Consider the following 18,887-nt stretch of genomic DNA (forward strand, 5'->3'; position numbering starts at 1 on the left):
GTTGAATTTATTAATGGATAGTGTTGGTGGTATAACCAAGAAGATAAAAAGCACGCGCATATTAGTTTTGAACTGAAAAGGGTTTGCTAAAGAAGGCACAAGCCACACTCGTTCCTTTGCTTTAATGTAATGTCGGTTCAAGCCAACGAGGTGGCTTGGCTGTGTCATTTTGGACAGTGGTCCTCTCCAGTTTCCCTTTGCTTTTCTGCCCCCACACCCCACCCCACTTAAACCAATAATACCAACTTTATTAACTCTTTTGTATATTACATCCCATATTCAAAATAAGATAAATTCGTAAAACAAGTGCTTAAATTGTCCAAAGAACTGCTTTTGGGTATTTTATTGCCTTCAAAGATAATCTCTCTCTTGGTTCAGCTGTCGTTTTGTTGGCAAGTTTAGAGGAAAAGACATGTGCTTTGAGTGGTTTTCAAGGTCAAGTTGGGAGGAGTCTTTCTTTTAAAAATAAATAAATTTTATTGCTGTTATTACAAAAATTCTCTCTTATTACATTTTCATTTATTCGATATTTCTGTTTAATTACACTAAAAATTCAGATTTCACAAGAAAGTAAATAATCAGCCGAACCTAACATTTATACGATTCCTTTTTTTTTGAACCGAGCGTTTCCATTTCAAATTCTTTAATCGTCGTTAGTTCTAACAACTGCATTTGTAGCTAGACGTTATGATGATTGTATTGTATGGATAATAGGATACCTTCCTATAAGATAAAATTTGCAAATTCAATAAGAAATAAGGACCTGTTTGCAAAATATCCAATATAATATTCCCTTAGTCAGCAGCCACTCAGAGAAAGTGCAGCAAAGTGTTTGCAGAAATGAGTAAACGTATTTAATTTTCACAACCTCCCACCCGACCTCTTATTATTCTTTACTTTCTTTCTTTCTCAAAACTCACAAAAAAATTTATACTTTCACCAACTTCTGTAAATGGGTTCTGCTCACAAACCCTAGAATCTCACTCACTACACTACAGTACATACACTAACTTATCTCCAGATTCGGCTAATACCCGGTTCAGCTATGGCTGCTTTCTCCATTTCTGCCTGTTTTATTTGTCTATCTGTCTCTGTCTTTCACTTCAATTTGCTATCTGCAGACCAAAGTTCCTCTTTTTCCTTCCAAAGTTTTCATAAAGATCCTAACTTTGATTCCAATATTGCTCTTTATGGAGATGCGAGTGCTGTTAATAATGGCTCTGTGCTTCAACTTACTCGCTCAGTGAGTTCTAGTGCTGGACATATCATGTACAAGAAACCCATTAAGCTTGTTGAAGGTAATCCTATCAATTTAGTTTCTTTTTCGAGTTATATATCGTTTTCGATGTCTTCAGAAAATGGAGACGGTTTGGCTTTTGTTATGGTTTCTGGGCGGTTTAATGTTAGCGCTCTTGATAGTGATAGCCCATTTGGGTTTTCTTTAAGATTAAAGAGGAATAATTCTGAATTTATTGCTGTTGAATTTGATACAAGAAAGGATGCTGAGTATGGTGATCTGAATGATAACCATGTGGGAGTTAATGTGGGTGGTTTTGTATCTGCTAAGGTGAAAAATGCTTCATCTGTTAATATCGTGTTGAATAATGGGAAGAGATTAAGTTCTTGGATTGATTATGAGGCTGGTTCGAGAAGATTAGAAGTTAGGTTGAGTAAATTTGGCAATATAAAGCCAATGGATCCATTGCTGTCCTACCCAATTGACTTGTCAAAATTGTGGAAAGATGAAAAATTTTATATTGGGTTGAGCTCATCAAATAGGAATTCCTCTCAGGCGTGTTTGATATATTCATGGAGCTTTGAACAAAGGCATGTTCCTCAATGGATGCACTCACAACCACTAGATCCTCAGGCTTTTGCTAAAGATGTGAAGCCTGGGGTAATTACCAAGCAAGGTAATTGTTTCTTGAGAGTGCTCGCTACAATGATCTTTGGTACTGCTTGTGGAGCACTTGGGGCATTCAGTGTCTTGTACCTGTGGACTATCTTCGGCAATAGGCGTCCTGTTGTGCCAGAGGAGTGTTCTGTGCACCCTGTGGAATTTGAATACAAGAAAGTTAAAGTAGTTGTAGAGAAAGCCGTCGAAGATGGCAAGCAGTAGAGTTGTTTAAGGTGGGGTCTTTTGAAAGTGTTGTGTTGTAAATTCGTTGTTCTTTTTTCTCGTACTTGTATTTGCAGGTTTTGATGTGTTATTATAACTGATGATCAATTGTTCAAATGTAGGTTTTGTGACATATTATTGATGGGAGCATTCAGACTTTGCTCTTCTTGATTCCATTTCTAATCTACTACTGATGAATGGTTAATTTGATTTCCACATATATTTGTTTCTCAGTTCTCATTTTATCTAATTCAAACTATCGTTGCTAACGCCATACCTTCTTTGATTTTATTTAATGTTGACAGCAACCAAATAGCAGATTCGTTTTACACGTTCTTTTACTGATTCATTCCATTCTATATGTTAAACTTTCTTATTCATCAATGTGGAAATGTAAAAACTTCTGAAAGCAGATGCTGTTGAAGCCATCTTTCATGTTGATTAGAATTGTTATCTAGGGGGTTGAATACTGTGTAATGAATAATTATTATTGGACGGTCTTAAGGAAACATAGTGGAACTGTTAACCTTTCTGTGAGTGCAATGTGCACGATAGTCTTATAGTCAATAACCATGGATTGCTTGCCAGATTAATGTTTCTCAATAAGCATTTTTTTTTTTAAAATGTATATATATATTTGGATTATAGTGCTTTTGGAAGGTACAATGCAGAAACAGTGAGGGAAATGTATATATATATTTGGATTATAGTGCTTTTGGAAGGTACAATGCAGAGACAGTGAGGGGAGCGGAAGACATGCTTTCAACTCTAAATGTCCGCATTCAACTATAAACACTGGAGAATGCTACATATATGAGAAGACAAATAACAGGGATAATTGTTCATAAAAGTGCAGTTGGCAGAGATGCATAGTTAAAACTTAAAAGAGTCGATAAGGATTTGGGAATGCAACAGGTGATTGAGGAAGGTAAAAGAGGCATGATAGATTACTGTATGTCTCAAAAAGTGTGTATAATCACATAATATTGTGACTTGTTTGTTTCACAAACCCTGTTCCCTTGTATCCTCAAAAGTCCAACAAGTTAAAACCAAAAACCAGAGCCCCAATCCAATGGTATGGCCTGCTCCTATCGCATTCTGTGGAAGTTGCTGCACTTTGGCATCCACAACCACAGACTAAAAGATCCCCATTGAATATTATATAACAAGATGAACATTACATGTCATGAATTTCCTCCTCTTCCTCCTCATAGTCCTCATCAACTGTTGCATCTTGGTACTGCTGATATTCAGAAACCAAATCATTCATGTTGCTCTCTGCCTCTGTGAACTCCATCTCATCCATGCCTTCCCCAGTGTACCAATGCAGGAAAGCCTTCCTCCTGAACATGGCAGTGAACTGCTCACTCACACGGCGGAACATTTCCTGAATTGATGTTGAGTTCCCAATAAACGTAGATGCCATTTTCAGGCCTGTTGGAGGGATATCACAAACAGTTGATTTGACATTGTTAGGAATCCATTCCACAAAGTACGAAGAGTTCTTATTCTGAACATTGATCATCTGCTCATCAACTTCCTTGGTGCTCATTTTTCCTCTGAACACTGCCGATGCTGTCAAATAGCGGCCATGGCGTGGATCTGCTGCACACATCATGTTCTTTGCGTCCCACATTTGTTGGCTGAGCTCTGGCACACTCAGGGCACTGTATTGCTGGGAGCCACGGGAGGTGAGAGGAGCAAAGCCAACCATGAAGAAATGGAGCCGTGGGAAAGGGATGAGATTTACTGCGAGCTTTCTCAGGTCAGAGTTAAGCTGGCCAGGGAATCTCAAGCAGCATGTGACTCCAGACATGGTACCAGAAATCAAATGGTTCAAATCACCAACTGCAGCATCAGAAGGAAAAAAAAAAACATGGTAATACTAGTATTGGATTCAGGAATACAAGAAAAAGGAAGCAAAATCTGACAACAAAGTGCAAAATCTTACAGCTTGGGGTGGCGAGTTTAAGGGTACGGAAGCAGATATCGTATAGAGCTTCATTGTCAAGAACCATACATTCATCCGCATTTTCAACAAGCTGATGGACGGAAAGAGTGGCATTGTAAGGCTCAACAACTGTATCAGAGACCTTAGGAGAAGGAAAGACGGAGAAAGTAAGCATCATTCGATCAGGGTATTCCTCTCTGATTTTCGAGATCAAAAGGGTGCCCATGCCAGATCCAGTTCCTCCTCCTAGAGAATGGCAAACCTGAAATCCTGAAAGTTCAAAAATCAACACCCAATTAAGCAACCGAAAGGACATATACTGAAATATAATTCATTCACAATTTTGATAAAAAACCAACCCTGCAAGCAATCACAATTCTCAGCTTCTTTGCGAACAACATCAAGCACAGAATCAATCAACTCGGCACCTTCAGTATAATGCCCTTTAGCCCAATTGTTGCCAGCACCAGATTGACCGAAAACAAAATTATCAGGTCTGAAAATCTGTCCGTAAGGACCGGACCTAATACTATCCATAGTACCAGGTTCAAGGTCCATAAGAACAGCCCGGGGCACATACCTGCCACCTCTTGCCTCATTGTAATACACATTGACCCTTTCAAGCTGAAGTTCACTGTCACCTTGGCACCTACCGGTAGCATCAATCCCATGTTCGGCACAGACTACCTCCCAAAACTTAGCTCCAATTTGGTTGCCGCATTGGCCACCTTGAATATGAAGAATCTCTCGCATTCTTGCACCAAAGGTTGATGAAAATTAGAGAATATTATTGCAAGGGGGAGGGCAGAGATGAGAAGGGTTGTGATGGGAATAAAAGGATTTTTATAGAAAGATTTGAATGGTGAAGCGGGCATTTGCTGGTTTTTTTGGTGGATTATGAGTTGTGAATTGTGATAGAGCGTGTAGATAGTTAAATGTTAAAAATTTACGTTTTCTTTTTGTATGTCCGAATTTGAGCTGGATGATCTGTACTTTAATTTTATAGAACAGCTCCAAATTCCTATAAATAGCGTTTCTCATGCCCTCAATTACATACGTAAAATTGATATCCTCTCAACAATAAAGACAACGTATGTGGTTATATATAACAATCACTTTTCCTTTTCTTTTAAAAAAAAAAATATATATATATATATATATATATAAAAGAGGGGATTATTCAAAATAATATATTTTTTTAAAATTCAAACCATTATGGATGCAACTCTTTTGAGCCAGCTAAACTTTGTACAGACAGTATTCAACTAAAAATAAAATAATAAAATGTTTATTTTTTAAAAGATGAACTACGAGAATGATAGCTCTCTTTTTTATTATTATTTCTAAATAAAGTATAAATACAATTCCTGATAGCTTATTCCTTTAATTTTTAAAGACAACTATTTTTAGATATCACATTGCAAAGTTCATTTTATTTTTGGTATGAAAATTAATTATTTGGTATGGGAATTTAAAATCTTTATGTTTAGTCTTACTCATATACTTAGTTAAATTATAAAACTTAGTTAAGTTATAAAATTGTTTATATTGAATTTTATTTAGTAAAAATATTTTAATCCATCATATTAATTACATATTATTTTTAGGATATGGTTTAATTAATAAGATAAATTATTAAAATAATTATATTACCTTAAACACTCTTTGGTTAATATATAAAATTACGTCTTCCTAATTTAGCAAATTAATTTAGCTTTTTCATCGGAAAGGAAAAAAAGAAAAAGAAAAAATTGGACTGTATAATGCTATTTTGGATAGATAAAAAAATAGCTATTTTATAAATTAGAATTTTAAATGATAGAATTAGTAATCACATTAAATGATTTACTAAATATATGAGAGATTTGATTTTAGATAAAACGGATCTTATAGATTAGCTAAACTTTTAAATTATTAAATCCAACTCCTATTATATGGAATAGATCCATATAACATTATGTATTTAGATCAGTTAACACATGCTTAAGTATTATATATTTTCTTTGAAAGAATATAGAAATATCCATAATTTTAGTTTTCTATCAAATTTATTATAATTTTTTATTTTTACTATGTTAAAATATAAAAATATAATTTTTTATTTTTTGGATAAAATAGTTGAAAAATAACCACAATATAAATTTCAAAAAAAAAGTTTACAAAACAATATAATTGAAAACTAAATTTAAAAAAAAGTTTGCAAAACAATATAATTGAAAAATAAATTTACACAGTAAGAATATTATTTTTTTGTTAATTGTAAGATATTTTTGAAAAACTTCCTATTTTCTTTTACTTGAGACCATGCATGATTATTTTACTTTTTAATGTCTCTTTGGTTCTTCAATGTGTCTTTTTTGTCATTCCTTTTTCTACTTTTCCTTTTTCATTAATTTGAATATTTTTTTTTCTATTATATTATTAATTATAATTTAGTATTATATTTTATATATTTTATATTTCTTTTTAATTATAACACTAATCTTTTATAATATGCTACTATTTCTATAAGGAAAATATCATATATCAAAATTAGATTTTATATATACATCAAATTTTATTAACAATATAATTGTTCTATGAAAATATAAAATTTAATCACATTTAATATATTCATATTTTAAATTACATCATGATTCAAATTATTTTCTATTATTACATAATAATACTTTAATTTTTAAAATTTAATAATACTGATAAAATACTAAAATTAATAAATTCATACTCATAATTATAAATTACAAATCATATTAATATGTATAAATACAAATTCATGAACATAAATTTGTGAGTAAAAGTCTTAAACATCAATCATAAAACTATATGTTCATTATATTTATATATAAGGTTCATATATTATATTATAAAGATTCATAAAGAAGCTATGGGTTCATAGGCTAAAAATAAGAGATTCATAAATTATAAAGAAATTTATTACATTTACATCTAAGTTTAAGAATTTATAAATCTAAAAATAAATTCATTTATCAATCGATGAATTTACAGTTCATGAATAAGGAATTTATAGCTTATAGGTGATGAACCTTAAACGATACTTAATAATCTCGTTAATATACCTATATTAAATAGTGAACTTTTAATAAATCTACAATTCATGAATAATAAATTTGTATATTATAATTGATGAACCTATAAATAATATTTAATAATCATGTTGCTTATACTTATATTTAATAATAAATTTTCAATGAATATACTAATGAATTTACAATTTACGAATGATGAATTTATATCTTATAATTAATAAATCTATAAATAATGCTTAATAATCTTGTTGCTTATACTTATATTTTAGAGTGAATTTTTAATGAATCTACATCGTTTACAATTTATGTTTAAAGGACCTATAACTTATCATATATAAAATGTAGGACAGTGAGAATCTAATGTCATATAAAATATAAATACAATATTTTATACAAATATAAAATAATCCTTGAAAACCATTTTAAAAAATTAACTATAAAAATGTTAATATCTATATATAAAATTATATTGAGAAGTTTATTGATTTTCTAAGATAATTAATATCTTAAAAATAAATTTAAAATTTAAAATTTAATACTTAATACTTAATAAAATTATTAATTTACAAAATATCAAATATAAAAGATGTATTATAGAATTTAATCACCTAATTAGGACACAACAATTTTACTATCCAAGAGACTAAATAAAATGAATAAAAAAAAAAGATACAATCAAGAAAGTAACCAAATAAAAAAGAAAAATCCATCTCATGCATATTTGAATTAAAAATTGCTAGGACTTCAATATAAATTAGGAAAATAAAATTGAAAATAGCCAGACATTTGCAAGTGATTTTAACTAGTTAGATTAAACAGTCTTATACTTATTTCCTTTGTGTAAAAAAACACAAATGCAGATATGGAAATAAGGAAATTACCAGATAAATAAATAAAATTGCATAAATTGCCTAAAAATAAGAATCGCTTATAAAGTTGACCTAACCTTAGGTGGTCTGTCGGCTAGAGAAACTTAACAAAGCCAAGCAGGCCCATAAGTTCCCTGTCCTGCCTTTTAAAGTAGGGAAAGGGTCTTCTGGCCGCCTTACTCGAGAAATTAGGGTTTTCAGTTCTTGAAAGGCAGCGTTTAGGAGATCGAAACTCGGAAAAGAAAGAGAAAGAAAAGAAACTGCGATGTCACTAATTAGCTTATGTAGATTATATTACTGGTAGTGTTTGTTTATTGTATTCGATGGGCATCGGTGATGAGTTGATACAAAAATCGTTATCCTTGCACTTTGATTTGCAGTGAAGAAAACTACGGGGTTTTATGTCTCTGAGATGCTCTTTTATAAGCTTTTTCCTTCTTATGAAATTTTTCTTTAAAAAGGTTTCTGCTTTTTGATTTATTGTCTCTGCATATCAGAAAGTGTCTTTTTCTTTTTCTTTTTCTCTCATTTTTTTGTTTGGATCAGTGATGTTTATTGATATACTGCGTTATCTATCTGAATATTATTTCATTTGAAGAAGATAACTATAAGATGCTGAGATCCTTCTCTCTTTTTGTTTTTTTAAAAGATTTCTAATTATTTGTTTTAATAATTTTCTGTCCATTGAAAAGGAAGTTTTGTGTTTACTTGGGTAATTTACAATTCTGATTGGAGACATGGGCGATTAAGTGAATGTGATTGGATCGATGATGTTCATTATGAACTGCGTTATCTATCTGAAACTTCCTTATTGGAATTGAAGAAGTCTATAAACACATTCTGAGATCTTGTCACCTTATTTTGCCTTTTAAATGATCCATGGATCTTCAATCAAGAAAAGCAAATGCAAATGCTATTCTTTTTTTTACACAATTAGGCTTTTCTTTTCATTAACAGTCGAGCCGACTGGTGTTTCATTTCGCTCTTTCTTATATGAAACGTGTTGATGAAAAATCATAATCGTACGTGGGTTATAACTTTTTGACTGAGATGATAATATTATCTGTCTTCTTGAATTACAGGAAAATATTTGACTTTCGAACATATATCGGGTCTGTGAATCTGAAACATGTCTCGGGTCTGTGAGTCTGTTCTTGATAGCAGTGAGTGGCACTTGGTCCATAAGGTTCTGTACTGTGAGGTCCCCGCTTGGACTGAATCAGTAAATAAAATTTCCCTATCCCCTCATTTGAGGGGTGACCCCTCTGATTTACAATGGAAAGCTCTCTTGCCTTCTCTGTTTACATGCTTAACTGATGATATATAAATGGACATGGATGAAATTTTCCAGCCAGCAGATACCTGACCCTAGATTAGCAATCTATTCTAAACTAAGGGGGAAAAAATATATTACATGCAAGTCCTCTCCATCGAAAACTTATCTTATTGAGGAATAAATAGTTACAAGATCTCGTCTAATTAACAATTGGATGCGTATTAGCACTAGAGCTTGTGGTGGTTGGTGTGGGTGTCTGAGGATGGGAAAAACGTGAGAAGCTTAAATGGATGATGCTGGGCTGGTGCTTCGCTAATCATCAGGAATCCGAAGCACCAAGCTATGAAATTTGAAAACATGAAACTCATTTTCTAATTGAAATCGTGGATGAATAAAGGCCACATTTGTATCCTCAAATTCCTGCCACATATTCCAAGTATTCTTGCCCCTTCTCCAAGCAGGTTCACTCATCCAATATTTCTGGCAGGAAAAAGAAAAAATCTTCATCTCGTGGCAGTATTTAATAGGAACCCGTTTCCCAAATCTGAACATTCAGAGCTTCTCGGTCTCGTCTGGCAAACACACACTATAGTTCTCTTTATTCTTCAGAATGGGATTAGTTTTTGGAAAGATCACTGTTGAAACTCCCAAGTACGAAGTGATCGAGTCCTTGAGTGAATATGAGATCCGGAAATATGCACCGGCAGTCCTTGCACAAGTCACATACGATCGGACCCAATTCAAAGGCGATAAAGATGGCGGATTCATGGTGCTTGCTAATTACATAGGTGCTGTAGGCAATCCCCACAACACTAAGCCTGAGAAAATTGCCATGACAGCTCCAGTTATAACCAAAAGTGGTGGTGAAAAGATTGCAATGACAGCTCCTGTCGTCACAAAGGAGGGTGGTGGTGGAGACAACACGACGGTCACCATGCAATTCTTGTTGCCAGACAAGTACAAGAAGGCAGAGGACGCACCAAAACCAACCGACGAGAGGGTGGTGATAAAGGAAGAGGGGGAAAAGAAGTATGGGGTGGTGAAGTTTGGAGGTGTTGCAACAGAGCAGGTGGTGCAGGAAAAGGTGGACAAGCTGAAACAGAACTTGGAGAGAGATGGGCATAAATTGATCGGGGAATTTGTATTGGCAAGGTATAACCCCCCTTGGACTTTGCCTCCTTTCAGGACTAATGAGGTGATGATACCAATTGAATGAGTTGCAGATGGGTTTTGTTTTAGTGTCTGCAGAAGACTGGCTCTTGCAAATCGTTTCTTAATTGAATAGGGTTTCCTTGATAGAAAGGACTACATGCTAATCTAAGGAGATCCTCAATCCAAACTAGCTGCCTACTGAGATCTCCATAAAAACTACTACTGCCCAACACTGAAAGCTGGAGCAAAAAAAGGATCTGAGAAAAAAACTAGCTCCTAACATGTTTATTATGATTGTGTAAAACCTCATTTTCTAATCCTACACAACAGAATGTTATTATGTTTTTGTTAAATAGACCAGATATCTTTGTCTTGAGATTCATAATTTGAACCGTCTCGTGTTTCCAGAAATAATACCAACTTGCAAAGGACTAGATACAAAGACAGAAAAATGAAAGAAATCCATGGTCACATTAAAGTTGCAGCATAATAAACAGTTGCATAAAATTGGAAAAGCTCTATGATCTATTTGTAATGGGCTTCTTTTACATCTGATGATATATTATAGACCCCAGAGTAGTTAACAGTTGTTTGAACTTTCAGTATACATGGATTAATGCACAAGGCAAGCAATGAGCAACTGTATTTGACCTCACCCGGAGAACAGCTTCACTATGATAATGATGGTGTTTAGAAGTATAAGTGGTAATCTCATGAACTGGCAAGCATGTATGAGTCCGATGATCTGCCCCTTAATTGAATTTCTTCTTCCCGCTTGAAGTTCTGCCAGAGTCCATCCCCTTGGAGCAAGGAACCTGTCTTCATTCAATATTGCTAATGCATTTGCGAAGATCACAAGTCCTTCTAGAATCGTCCACAAACCCATTTTCTACAGGATGGAACTTTCGCCGCCTCAGTTTCAGAAAGAACACAAACTAATCTACAAAAAAAAGCATTTCACATCTCAATTGATAGAATTGAGAAGAACAGAAGATAAGTTGGAAACATCACTCATCTACTTGATTCCACTTCAAATAACATAGAAGCTGACAAAGATTAACTTGAATCAGTAACTACATTATCCCAGTTCAAATAACAAACCACAGTTTACACCGACTCCAATATCTATTAGGTTATATAGGTCTTACTGGACGAGACTAGTAGTCCCATAAAAAGGCACATAATTCTGACTCATGTTAACAGCATCACATGAAGAACCAAAACACATTAGTTTAAAAACAAGTGTTTAACAGTGCCATGCCGCAAGGTAGCTATAATGATGATGATGAGACATAGTCAGGAGGATAAAGACACAAGAAAACGTAATTTAGATAACAAATAAAATGTCAATCAATATTGAAGTTGTTGACAGCAGCCCAAAAGCAAGGCCCAAATTTGGCATGCGATAGACAGTCGAATTAAGGAGAATGTCAGGAATTGGATTTTCCAGAAAAAGAACAGTTGGACTGAGGAAGACCCCAATTAAGAGAGCGATTTGTTGAGCAAAATGGGGGATTGACTGTGATTTTATAATTACGTAGATTTCCTTATATGGTCATTAGGAAATAATATAAAAGCGGCTTGAATTCATTTGTAAATACTCAATATACAAATTCATAGACTGTTTAGCTATTCATACTTCCTGCGAATGCACCTTGCAGTCCCAACAAAATGCTTTCTCTGTAGTCCCAGCAATGCAAGTGTATTAAAATAACCAGTAAAAATCAATATTCAGTTCGGAGGTTTAAGAGAATTTTCCTTCTATGGAAGATGCTACCTTATGAACAAATGAACAAAGAAATAGAACAAGTGCAAAAATAAAGGTATAGCAGAATGCATCCAAGATTAATACAGGGACCATTAATCTGCAAATAAAATGTCAATTGAGGAATCTTTAATGTTTAATGGCAGGTTGATTTATCAGAAGATGATTAAAGGTTTAATACGAGTTGATTTATCAGTTGTAAATTCCAAGGGTAAGGAAGGAACTGGAACAGACCCATTTATCTAAAACAAAAAAGTTGACAGAATAAGCCTCTTAACACATTTTCTTTTATGGCCCTCAAATCTCATATCAGTGCCACAATGGAGGTGTTGGCTGCTAGCGAGCTTAATCTCTTGTTAACCCACTCTCTATATTCGTTTTGGCCCTCCCCAAGTAGTTGATATTCTTCAAAACTTGAGATGATCCATTTGGGCATAAAATGGTTTAAAGGGAGATGATCATCCCACCAATCGATTAGATAGAATATGATCATATCTGGGCTGCGAGAAGCCAGCCATTTTTTCTAAGATCTATTTGCGTCAAATTTGGAGTCTAACTATATCTTTATCTCCTCAGTCTTCCTATATCATTCTAGAAAGGTGTTGTTGCTCTAGCTAGCAGAGAAATATGCAGCTAGGTCCTTGATCTCCTCTTTGGACTCGGGGGCAAGTTGTTCATCCTTGGCGGTTATAGCAATTCTGGATAGGAAGGAGGTCTGATTTTGAAAATTTGGACTGCAGACAAATCACACAAAAATACATGATCAATTGAGTTCAGGGATTTCACTCTAGCTAGGATTAAACGAAACTCCTCGGCAGGTCCAAATCTAAGAACAAACTATTGGCAGAAATCTCAACCTCATGCTCATCAGAAACTTAGCTATATAGAACCAAAACTTCATCCACTGACTGTAAAATATTAGAATTAAGTTAAGTGGAGTAGCCCAATGAATAATACTTAAAAGAAAAACTGTCATAGGAACAGTAATGACAGTGCTTACTTGGATAGAGCTCAGTGCATCCAAGACCATGCCTTTTTCTTTGTTAAGAAGAATGAGATGAGGACTAGTCAACCTAGCAGGTGAACTACGATTTCTAGTAGGTTCCCTAGTGGAATGGCAAGATCACAAGAAGAATCTGCAAGATTCTCGGTCATGTGCATCGGACCAGAACGACTCAATGTTGTTTCTGTCTCTTCAATATCACCCTTCGATGTAGCGGGAAAGGGAGTAGGCAAAGAAATTACCAAGTCCTAAGAAGGAGGAAAGTTGTTTCTTGACAAGAGCTATCCTCATCTTAGTGTCGCTTCTCTGTGTCGCTTCTAACAAAAGAGATCTTGGTAATTGATTGTTTTGGTTTCTCATGCGACGACTCCTCAGGGTTTTGTTTTTAAGGAACTAAATTCGTCTATGGACCGAACCGTAGGTCATTTTTAAGAACCTAAGCATATATCGGTTTAAAAATTCATTAACCCTAAACCTAAACCGTTAGATTCGGTTAACCGATATATATGATAGAATTAACCAAATTTTCCAATTTTTAACCATATTAAGTTTTAAATTTTTTTTTAATAGAATCTTTAATATTTTAGAATGCTTTCCCTTTTCTTTAAGGCAAAAAGCATAATTAGGCCCCTGAACTTTAACTTTTTTGTAATTAAGCCCCTCATGTTTAAAACATTTGATTTGGGCCTTTTTACTTTATGATTTGGTATCACGAGCCCCTTTAATTAACATGGTAATAAAATAATATTTTATGAGCTAACGCTATTAGGAATATAATTAATATAACTTTTTCATTATTTTTCAAAAATAAGAAAAGGAAAAGATATAGAAACGGGTATAAAAACAAAAGAATTGGGTTTTAGGGTTAGGGTTACATGTGTTCTTGATTTAGAGAAGAAAGGAGCTGAACTTGAAAGTGCAAATCTCTCTTTCTCTGTCTCACCATCGCGCAATGGCGTCTCAATCAGAAAGTCCACTGGTGTTCCAAAGCCAATCTCGAAGCACATTCTCTGCGGGAGCTAGTTCAAGGGATCTTTTAAACTTGAAATGCAATCGTGGAACTCAATTGAAGTTGATGATAACAAGGAAAGATATCAATAAGATGAGAAAGTTATGGGATTGTCCTCATGAAATTGTAAGTGAGAAGATTGTTTATTGAACTTTTGGATGATTGGGCTTAGTGAATGCAATGTAATGTTGCTATAGGAAGTAAGAGAAATGAATCGACTTGCTCAGTTGGATTCGTATGATGACCCCTAATGATGTGAAGAATGAGATGCAGGTATTGAAGGATGATTTCAATGCTGAGTTAAGGAGTAAAATTGAAGCTTCTAAGCAGGAGATCGGAAGAGTGACTAAAGCTCAAAATGAGGATTCTTTAACTCAAAACACAAGGGCTTAATTACAAAAAAATTAAAATTTAAGGGCCTAATTATACTTTTTGCCTTGTTTTAATTTTAATTGAGGTGGGTATATGCTTTTTTATAAGCGCTTATAATACACGCGCAAACGACTGTTATCTAAAGGGCCTCGTGACATCAAATCGTCAAATTCAAGGGCCTAAATCAACCATTTTAAATATCAAGGGCTTAACTACAAAAAACATTAAACTTCAGGGGCCCAATTATCCTTTTTGCCTTTCTTCAATTAGTCAATACATTAATAATAAAATAATAATAATAATAATATAATTAATATACTATTTTTTTAAATTAAGAATACTTTATTAATTATATTTATGAGTATGAATACTAAATATATAAATATAGACATTACACATAATTAGCAATTAGAATAAATATAATAACTACACATCAATACTACATATATTAAAAATTATATATATATATATATATATATATATACTTAGACGATTAACCGAATCGTCTGTTTTTTGATATAGAAAACCGAAACCGAATCCGAAACTAAAACCATTAGTTTGGTTAACCTATTTTATCGGTTCGGTTTTCCCATTCTGGACTGAATTTTCGGTTTCTTCCATTTCTTTTATCACCCCTAAATTTGTCCAGTGAGGATTTAACTTGGGGAGTAGGAATTAGAGTTGCAAAAAAAGACAAGTTTTAAGTCAACTAATGATAGGTAGAAGTTATTGTACTTGAATTGGAAGAACTTTCAAAAGCCAACATGTGATGATTATGTCTGTTTACCAATAGGCTGAGATGAGTTCCCTTGTGAAGCGAAAAGATGAAATTAGTTAGGCCTTTTCTTAAGGACGAGTTGAGCAATTAAGAAACGGAAGGACATGGTCATGACTTAACCTCATGCTGCTAACAAACTTCAGCAAGTACAAAACAACTCATCTCCTGTAGCAAACTCGAAGGAGCTCTACATCTTTAACAGCCGCAAACAGATGGTCACTGAGCAACCTGATGCTTTGGAATTCGTCAAGGTCCCTGAATAGAGCCCATGTGGTGGTAGAGCCAAGGAAACGAAGTTGGCAAGCATAAAAATTAACATAGTAGGCTTCCACACCACATTTGTTGTTAGTACTAGATTGGATGGTAGCAACAAAAATTGAGATGCCTAGCAACCAAGATACTCCTCCACTTAGGAGAAAAATCTTTATAAGCTAGATTTGGGCAGGATCAAACTTGTCATAATTCCAAACATCAAAATTGAGCCATTTCAAGAATATTTTGAAAGTTAAGACAAGTGGCAGTGATGATTCTCTTGGTAGTGAGTGGTAACAGAGAACTTCAAACTGCCTTGGAGAAGGGTGAATATTGCGGCCCAATAACCATAGACGTCATGAGAAGAAGGCTTTGTCTCGTTTGGTTAATGACTGATTCAGGGAAATAACTCACTAAGCAAAGCTGGAGTATCTAGAGAGGTCCACCGACGACGTGGAGAATTAGATCTTCCCTTTTGGGGGAGCAAATCATAGAGGCCTCTATAGATGGACATAAGAATGGAATGCCCCAAAGCTAGAACCCTCTTATTGGCTAAGGCATTGGCAACCTTGATAAATTCTTCTGTGATCTTGACCGAGGCAGATACAGTACACGAACTTGCACAACTAGTAAATAAGGATGGTGATATGCTCTTCTCTATCGGGGGTGCTAGTGTCCCGCATAAACCTTTCTAAGAAGTTGGAATAGTCGAACTAATTCTTGGAAGTGGAAATGAGTCAACCCAGGACATCGACGTCAAGTTCAGTAGACATTTCTTCTTCACATAATGAAACACCTAATAAAGTTGTAATATCTAAGAAGGTATCATAGGGGAGAAGTTGAAGCGGAAAGTATTATGGACTGAGACCAGAAGAGAACTGCAGTTCGCATATAGTGCCTGAAAAGGTCAATCCTTTTAACAGTGGACAACTTGATTAAATGATAAATTCTAAAGCGCTTCCACTCAAGCAATATTCTCTTGAAGGATTAGGCCATGAATGAGGTTCAGATACCTAATAGGAGGCATGATTAGGTGTCGCAAAACACGAAGGATCATGTTCGTCGAGAGGAATTAGAAAATCATAAACCCTTTCAAGCTTTGTTGAGAGGGGGCCGAGTACATACTGGGTTCTAGTGGAAGAAGATGAGTGGAGTGTAACAATCACATCAAATTTGGCTTTTGGCTCAACTCATCTTGCTTTGCATAAACATTGAGAGCAAAAAAACACAAGAAACACATTGATTGCTATGCTAACACAGCAACAAAAACAAATATAAAGGCAGCTGCTGCAAAGGTCGTTAAGCAAACGTCAATGACAAAAAGAAAGAAGAAAAGAGAAATATACTCAAGGAGAAAAAGTAGGATAAGTTGTGGCAGTATGCGGTGGCCAAAATTTAGAAAAGGATATCTCAAATGGCAATAAGAGGAAGATAAACATTGAGGAGAAGCAAATTTACTCAAGTGCGGAAACTGAGTGCTAAGCTGTGGTATGTATAGTTAAAAAAGGGTGAACGCCAGGGTCAGTTGGCCTTTGAGGCAACTGCCTCAGGTCCCCAAAAAATAAGGGCCCATATATATATCTCAAAAATATGAGGACCTAAAAATTATTTGATCTTTCTATATACGTGGGGCTCTAAGTAAATGAGGCTCCACATATATACACATGATTCTAAAAGATGAATGAAAAATTTAAAAATTTAAAAACATTATATGTACAAGTTCTAAAAGATTAGGAGGTCCTATACATACATATATATATATATATATATATATATATATATTAAAACCTAAAAATGAGAGATAGTATATATGTGAACATCAATAGCAGATTCTAACTGATAACATCTTGAATATAGAACTTTAATAAGTTACATAAATACATTAGAAGAATAATAATTTACATTAATGCATTTTCCTAGGGTCCTGATTGAATCGTTTCAATTGATGAGTCATGCAATCACACTGTCTAGATCTCTAGTATTTTGCCTCAGGACCCACATTCGCTTGGTCCGGCCCTGGTGAAGGCACGAATGATAAAGCATGAGCTGCCATTCAAACGTGGGAAGTGGAAGAGATTTGAGGGAGAACACTCAATGGACATGTTCGGAAGAGGGGCAACTATTTAGATAACGTACTCACCTAAAAGCACAAAAGTCGTTGCTTAAGAAGATGGGCTGTGACTGAAAAAAATTGCCATTTAAAACGACCTCAAACTCTGTGGAGGAATGAGACACAGTTATAACAGTGACCAGAGATTCGAAAAATAGTTATCTGGGCTAGTGTGTAAAATAGAAGTTAAGAAGCAGCTGCTATCCTAGAAAATTGTCGGAATGGAGCCAATCTTGTTAGCCATTTACCCTGTGAAATCAACTCGAGGCGACTAACACTAAATAGTTTTAGTAAAAACATGATCTCTCTTACTCACAATATGATGTGCATTATTACTACCACTATAATGACCATTTGTCTTTTTTTTTTGCCGTCCCAGCGACAACTAATCTAACACTAAATTTACTGATTCCACAATATCATCTAAACTATTTAGGATGATTATGATTAGCGAACGAAAAGAATTCAGTTGGTATCATCACCTTATGAGTCCTTAATACAGAAACACCACAACCGTTTGGCAATCAGACAGAATACAACACCACCATTCCATCAAAATGCAATATACTATAAATCAAATACAAACATAATTGACACAACGAATTCATCTAATTGAAGTTGAGAGATATCTTTCCAACAAAAAAAATTTACTTAGAACCGGGAATATCAACGTTCAATTGGCACAATCAAGAACAAGAAATAAGTACACTTATAAGTTGCCAATTAAAAACTTAAAACAGATGACAAAGAATTCTTACCAGAGAGTAAGCAGCAATCGAATTAGAGGAGGAAAAACCCAAAAATATTTAGTCCCCAATAGAGGAGACTAAACTCAGTTCGTAGAATACAAAACCCTTTTGCGACACTTCAAAAGATCTTAAGAGGAAAGAAAGAAAGAAAGAAAGGACATTAGAACACTGGATCTCCGCCTTATTGTGTGTCTTCTCTTTCTGAATGGACCACGTCATCATTCATTTTGAATCCAGCGGTTCAAAATATTCTTGCTTACGTAGCCAGTAGCTCACTGACCGTTAGATTTATTATAATAATATAGCCTCGCATATAATTACTAATAAAACCCGACCCGATTGAACATAACTTTTTCTTTTTTTCTTCTAAGAAAAACACAACCCGATAGTTTTGCAGACAAAAGTTGGATAAGCCCTTTCCTTTTTTTTTTTTGA

At 34.3% G+C, this 18,887-nt stretch overlaps 4 protein-coding genes and 3 non-coding genes across 10 annotated transcripts; 5 read left to right on the forward strand and 2 right to left on the reverse strand.

Moving 5' to 3' along the window:
• The first annotated feature begins 743 nt into the window (after positions 1–743).
• Positions 744–14,536, forward strand: LOC8273459 (L-type lectin-domain containing receptor kinase VIII.2). Of its 2 annotated transcripts, none has more exons than XM_048369667.1 (2): positions 744–2,130; positions 14,522–14,536. In XM_048369667.1, the coding sequence occupies exon 1, from the start codon at positions 1,046–1,048 to the stop codon at positions 2,117–2,119; it is 1,074 nt and encodes a 357-aa protein (XP_048225624.1). In that variant the 5' UTR covers positions 744–1,045; the 3' UTR covers positions 2,120–2,130; positions 14,522–14,536. The 2 variants fall into 2 exon arrangements, with proteins under 2 accessions (XP_048225624.1, XP_048225623.1); XM_048369666.1 differs by lacking the exon at positions 14,522–14,536 and adding an exon at positions 2,242–2,295 and having other exon boundaries at positions 745–2,130.
• Positions 3,039–5,101, reverse strand: LOC8273458 (tubulin beta chain). Its single transcript, XM_002527835.4, has 3 exons — positions 4,430–5,101; positions 4,071–4,340; positions 3,039–3,967 (listed from the first exon to the last, which is right to left on the reverse strand). Exons 1-3 carry the CDS (start codon positions 4,821–4,823, stop codon positions 3,297–3,299), a joined length of 1,335 nt encoding a protein of 444 aa, XP_002527881.1. The 5' UTR covers positions 4,824–5,101; the 3' UTR covers positions 3,039–3,296.
• On the forward strand, positions 8,059–10,799 carry LOC8273457. Its single transcript, XM_015724589.3, has one exon. It carries the CDS (start codon positions 9,873–9,875, stop codon positions 10,476–10,478), a length of 606 nt encoding a protein of 201 aa, XP_015580075.1. The 5' UTR covers positions 8,059–9,872; the 3' UTR covers positions 10,479–10,799.
• LOC112536267 lies at positions 8,311–8,404 on the forward strand. Its single transcript, XR_003080314.1, has one exon. It is a non-coding gene; the product is annotated as a small nucleolar RNA snoR26 (small nucleolar RNA).
• Positions 8,523–8,613, forward strand: LOC112536269. The gene has a single exon (XR_003080316.1). It is a non-coding gene; the product is annotated as a small nucleolar RNA snoR27 (small nucleolar RNA).
• On the forward strand, positions 8,745–8,838 carry LOC112536268. The gene has a single exon (XR_003080315.1). It is a non-coding gene; the product is annotated as a small nucleolar RNA snoR27 (small nucleolar RNA).
• Positions 10,867–18,645, reverse strand: LOC8273456 (protein transport protein yos1). 3 transcript variants are annotated; one of them, XR_003080312.2, is made up of 2 exons: positions 18,462–18,645; positions 10,867–11,354 (listed from the first exon to the last, which is right to left on the reverse strand). XR_003080312.2 is itself a non-coding variant. In XM_015724590.3 (2 exons), the coding sequence occupies exon 2, from the start codon at positions 11,298–11,300 to the stop codon at positions 11,067–11,069; it is 234 nt and encodes a 77-aa protein (XP_015580076.1). In that variant the 5' UTR covers positions 11,301–11,349; positions 18,462–18,645; the 3' UTR covers positions 10,867–11,066. The 3 variants fall into 3 exon arrangements, 1 of the variants encoding a protein (XP_015580076.1); XR_003080313.2 differs by having other exon boundaries at positions 10,867–11,377; XM_015724590.3 differs by having other exon boundaries at positions 10,867–11,349.
• Between the last annotated feature and the right edge of the window lie 242 nt (positions 18,646–18,887).

This window comes from Ricinus communis, chromosome 10 (assembly GCF_019578655.1).
Source record: "Ricinus communis isolate WT05 ecotype wild-type chromosome 10, ASM1957865v1, whole genome shotgun sequence".
NCBI lineage: Eukaryota > Viridiplantae > Streptophyta > Magnoliopsida > Malpighiales > Euphorbiaceae > Ricinus > Ricinus communis.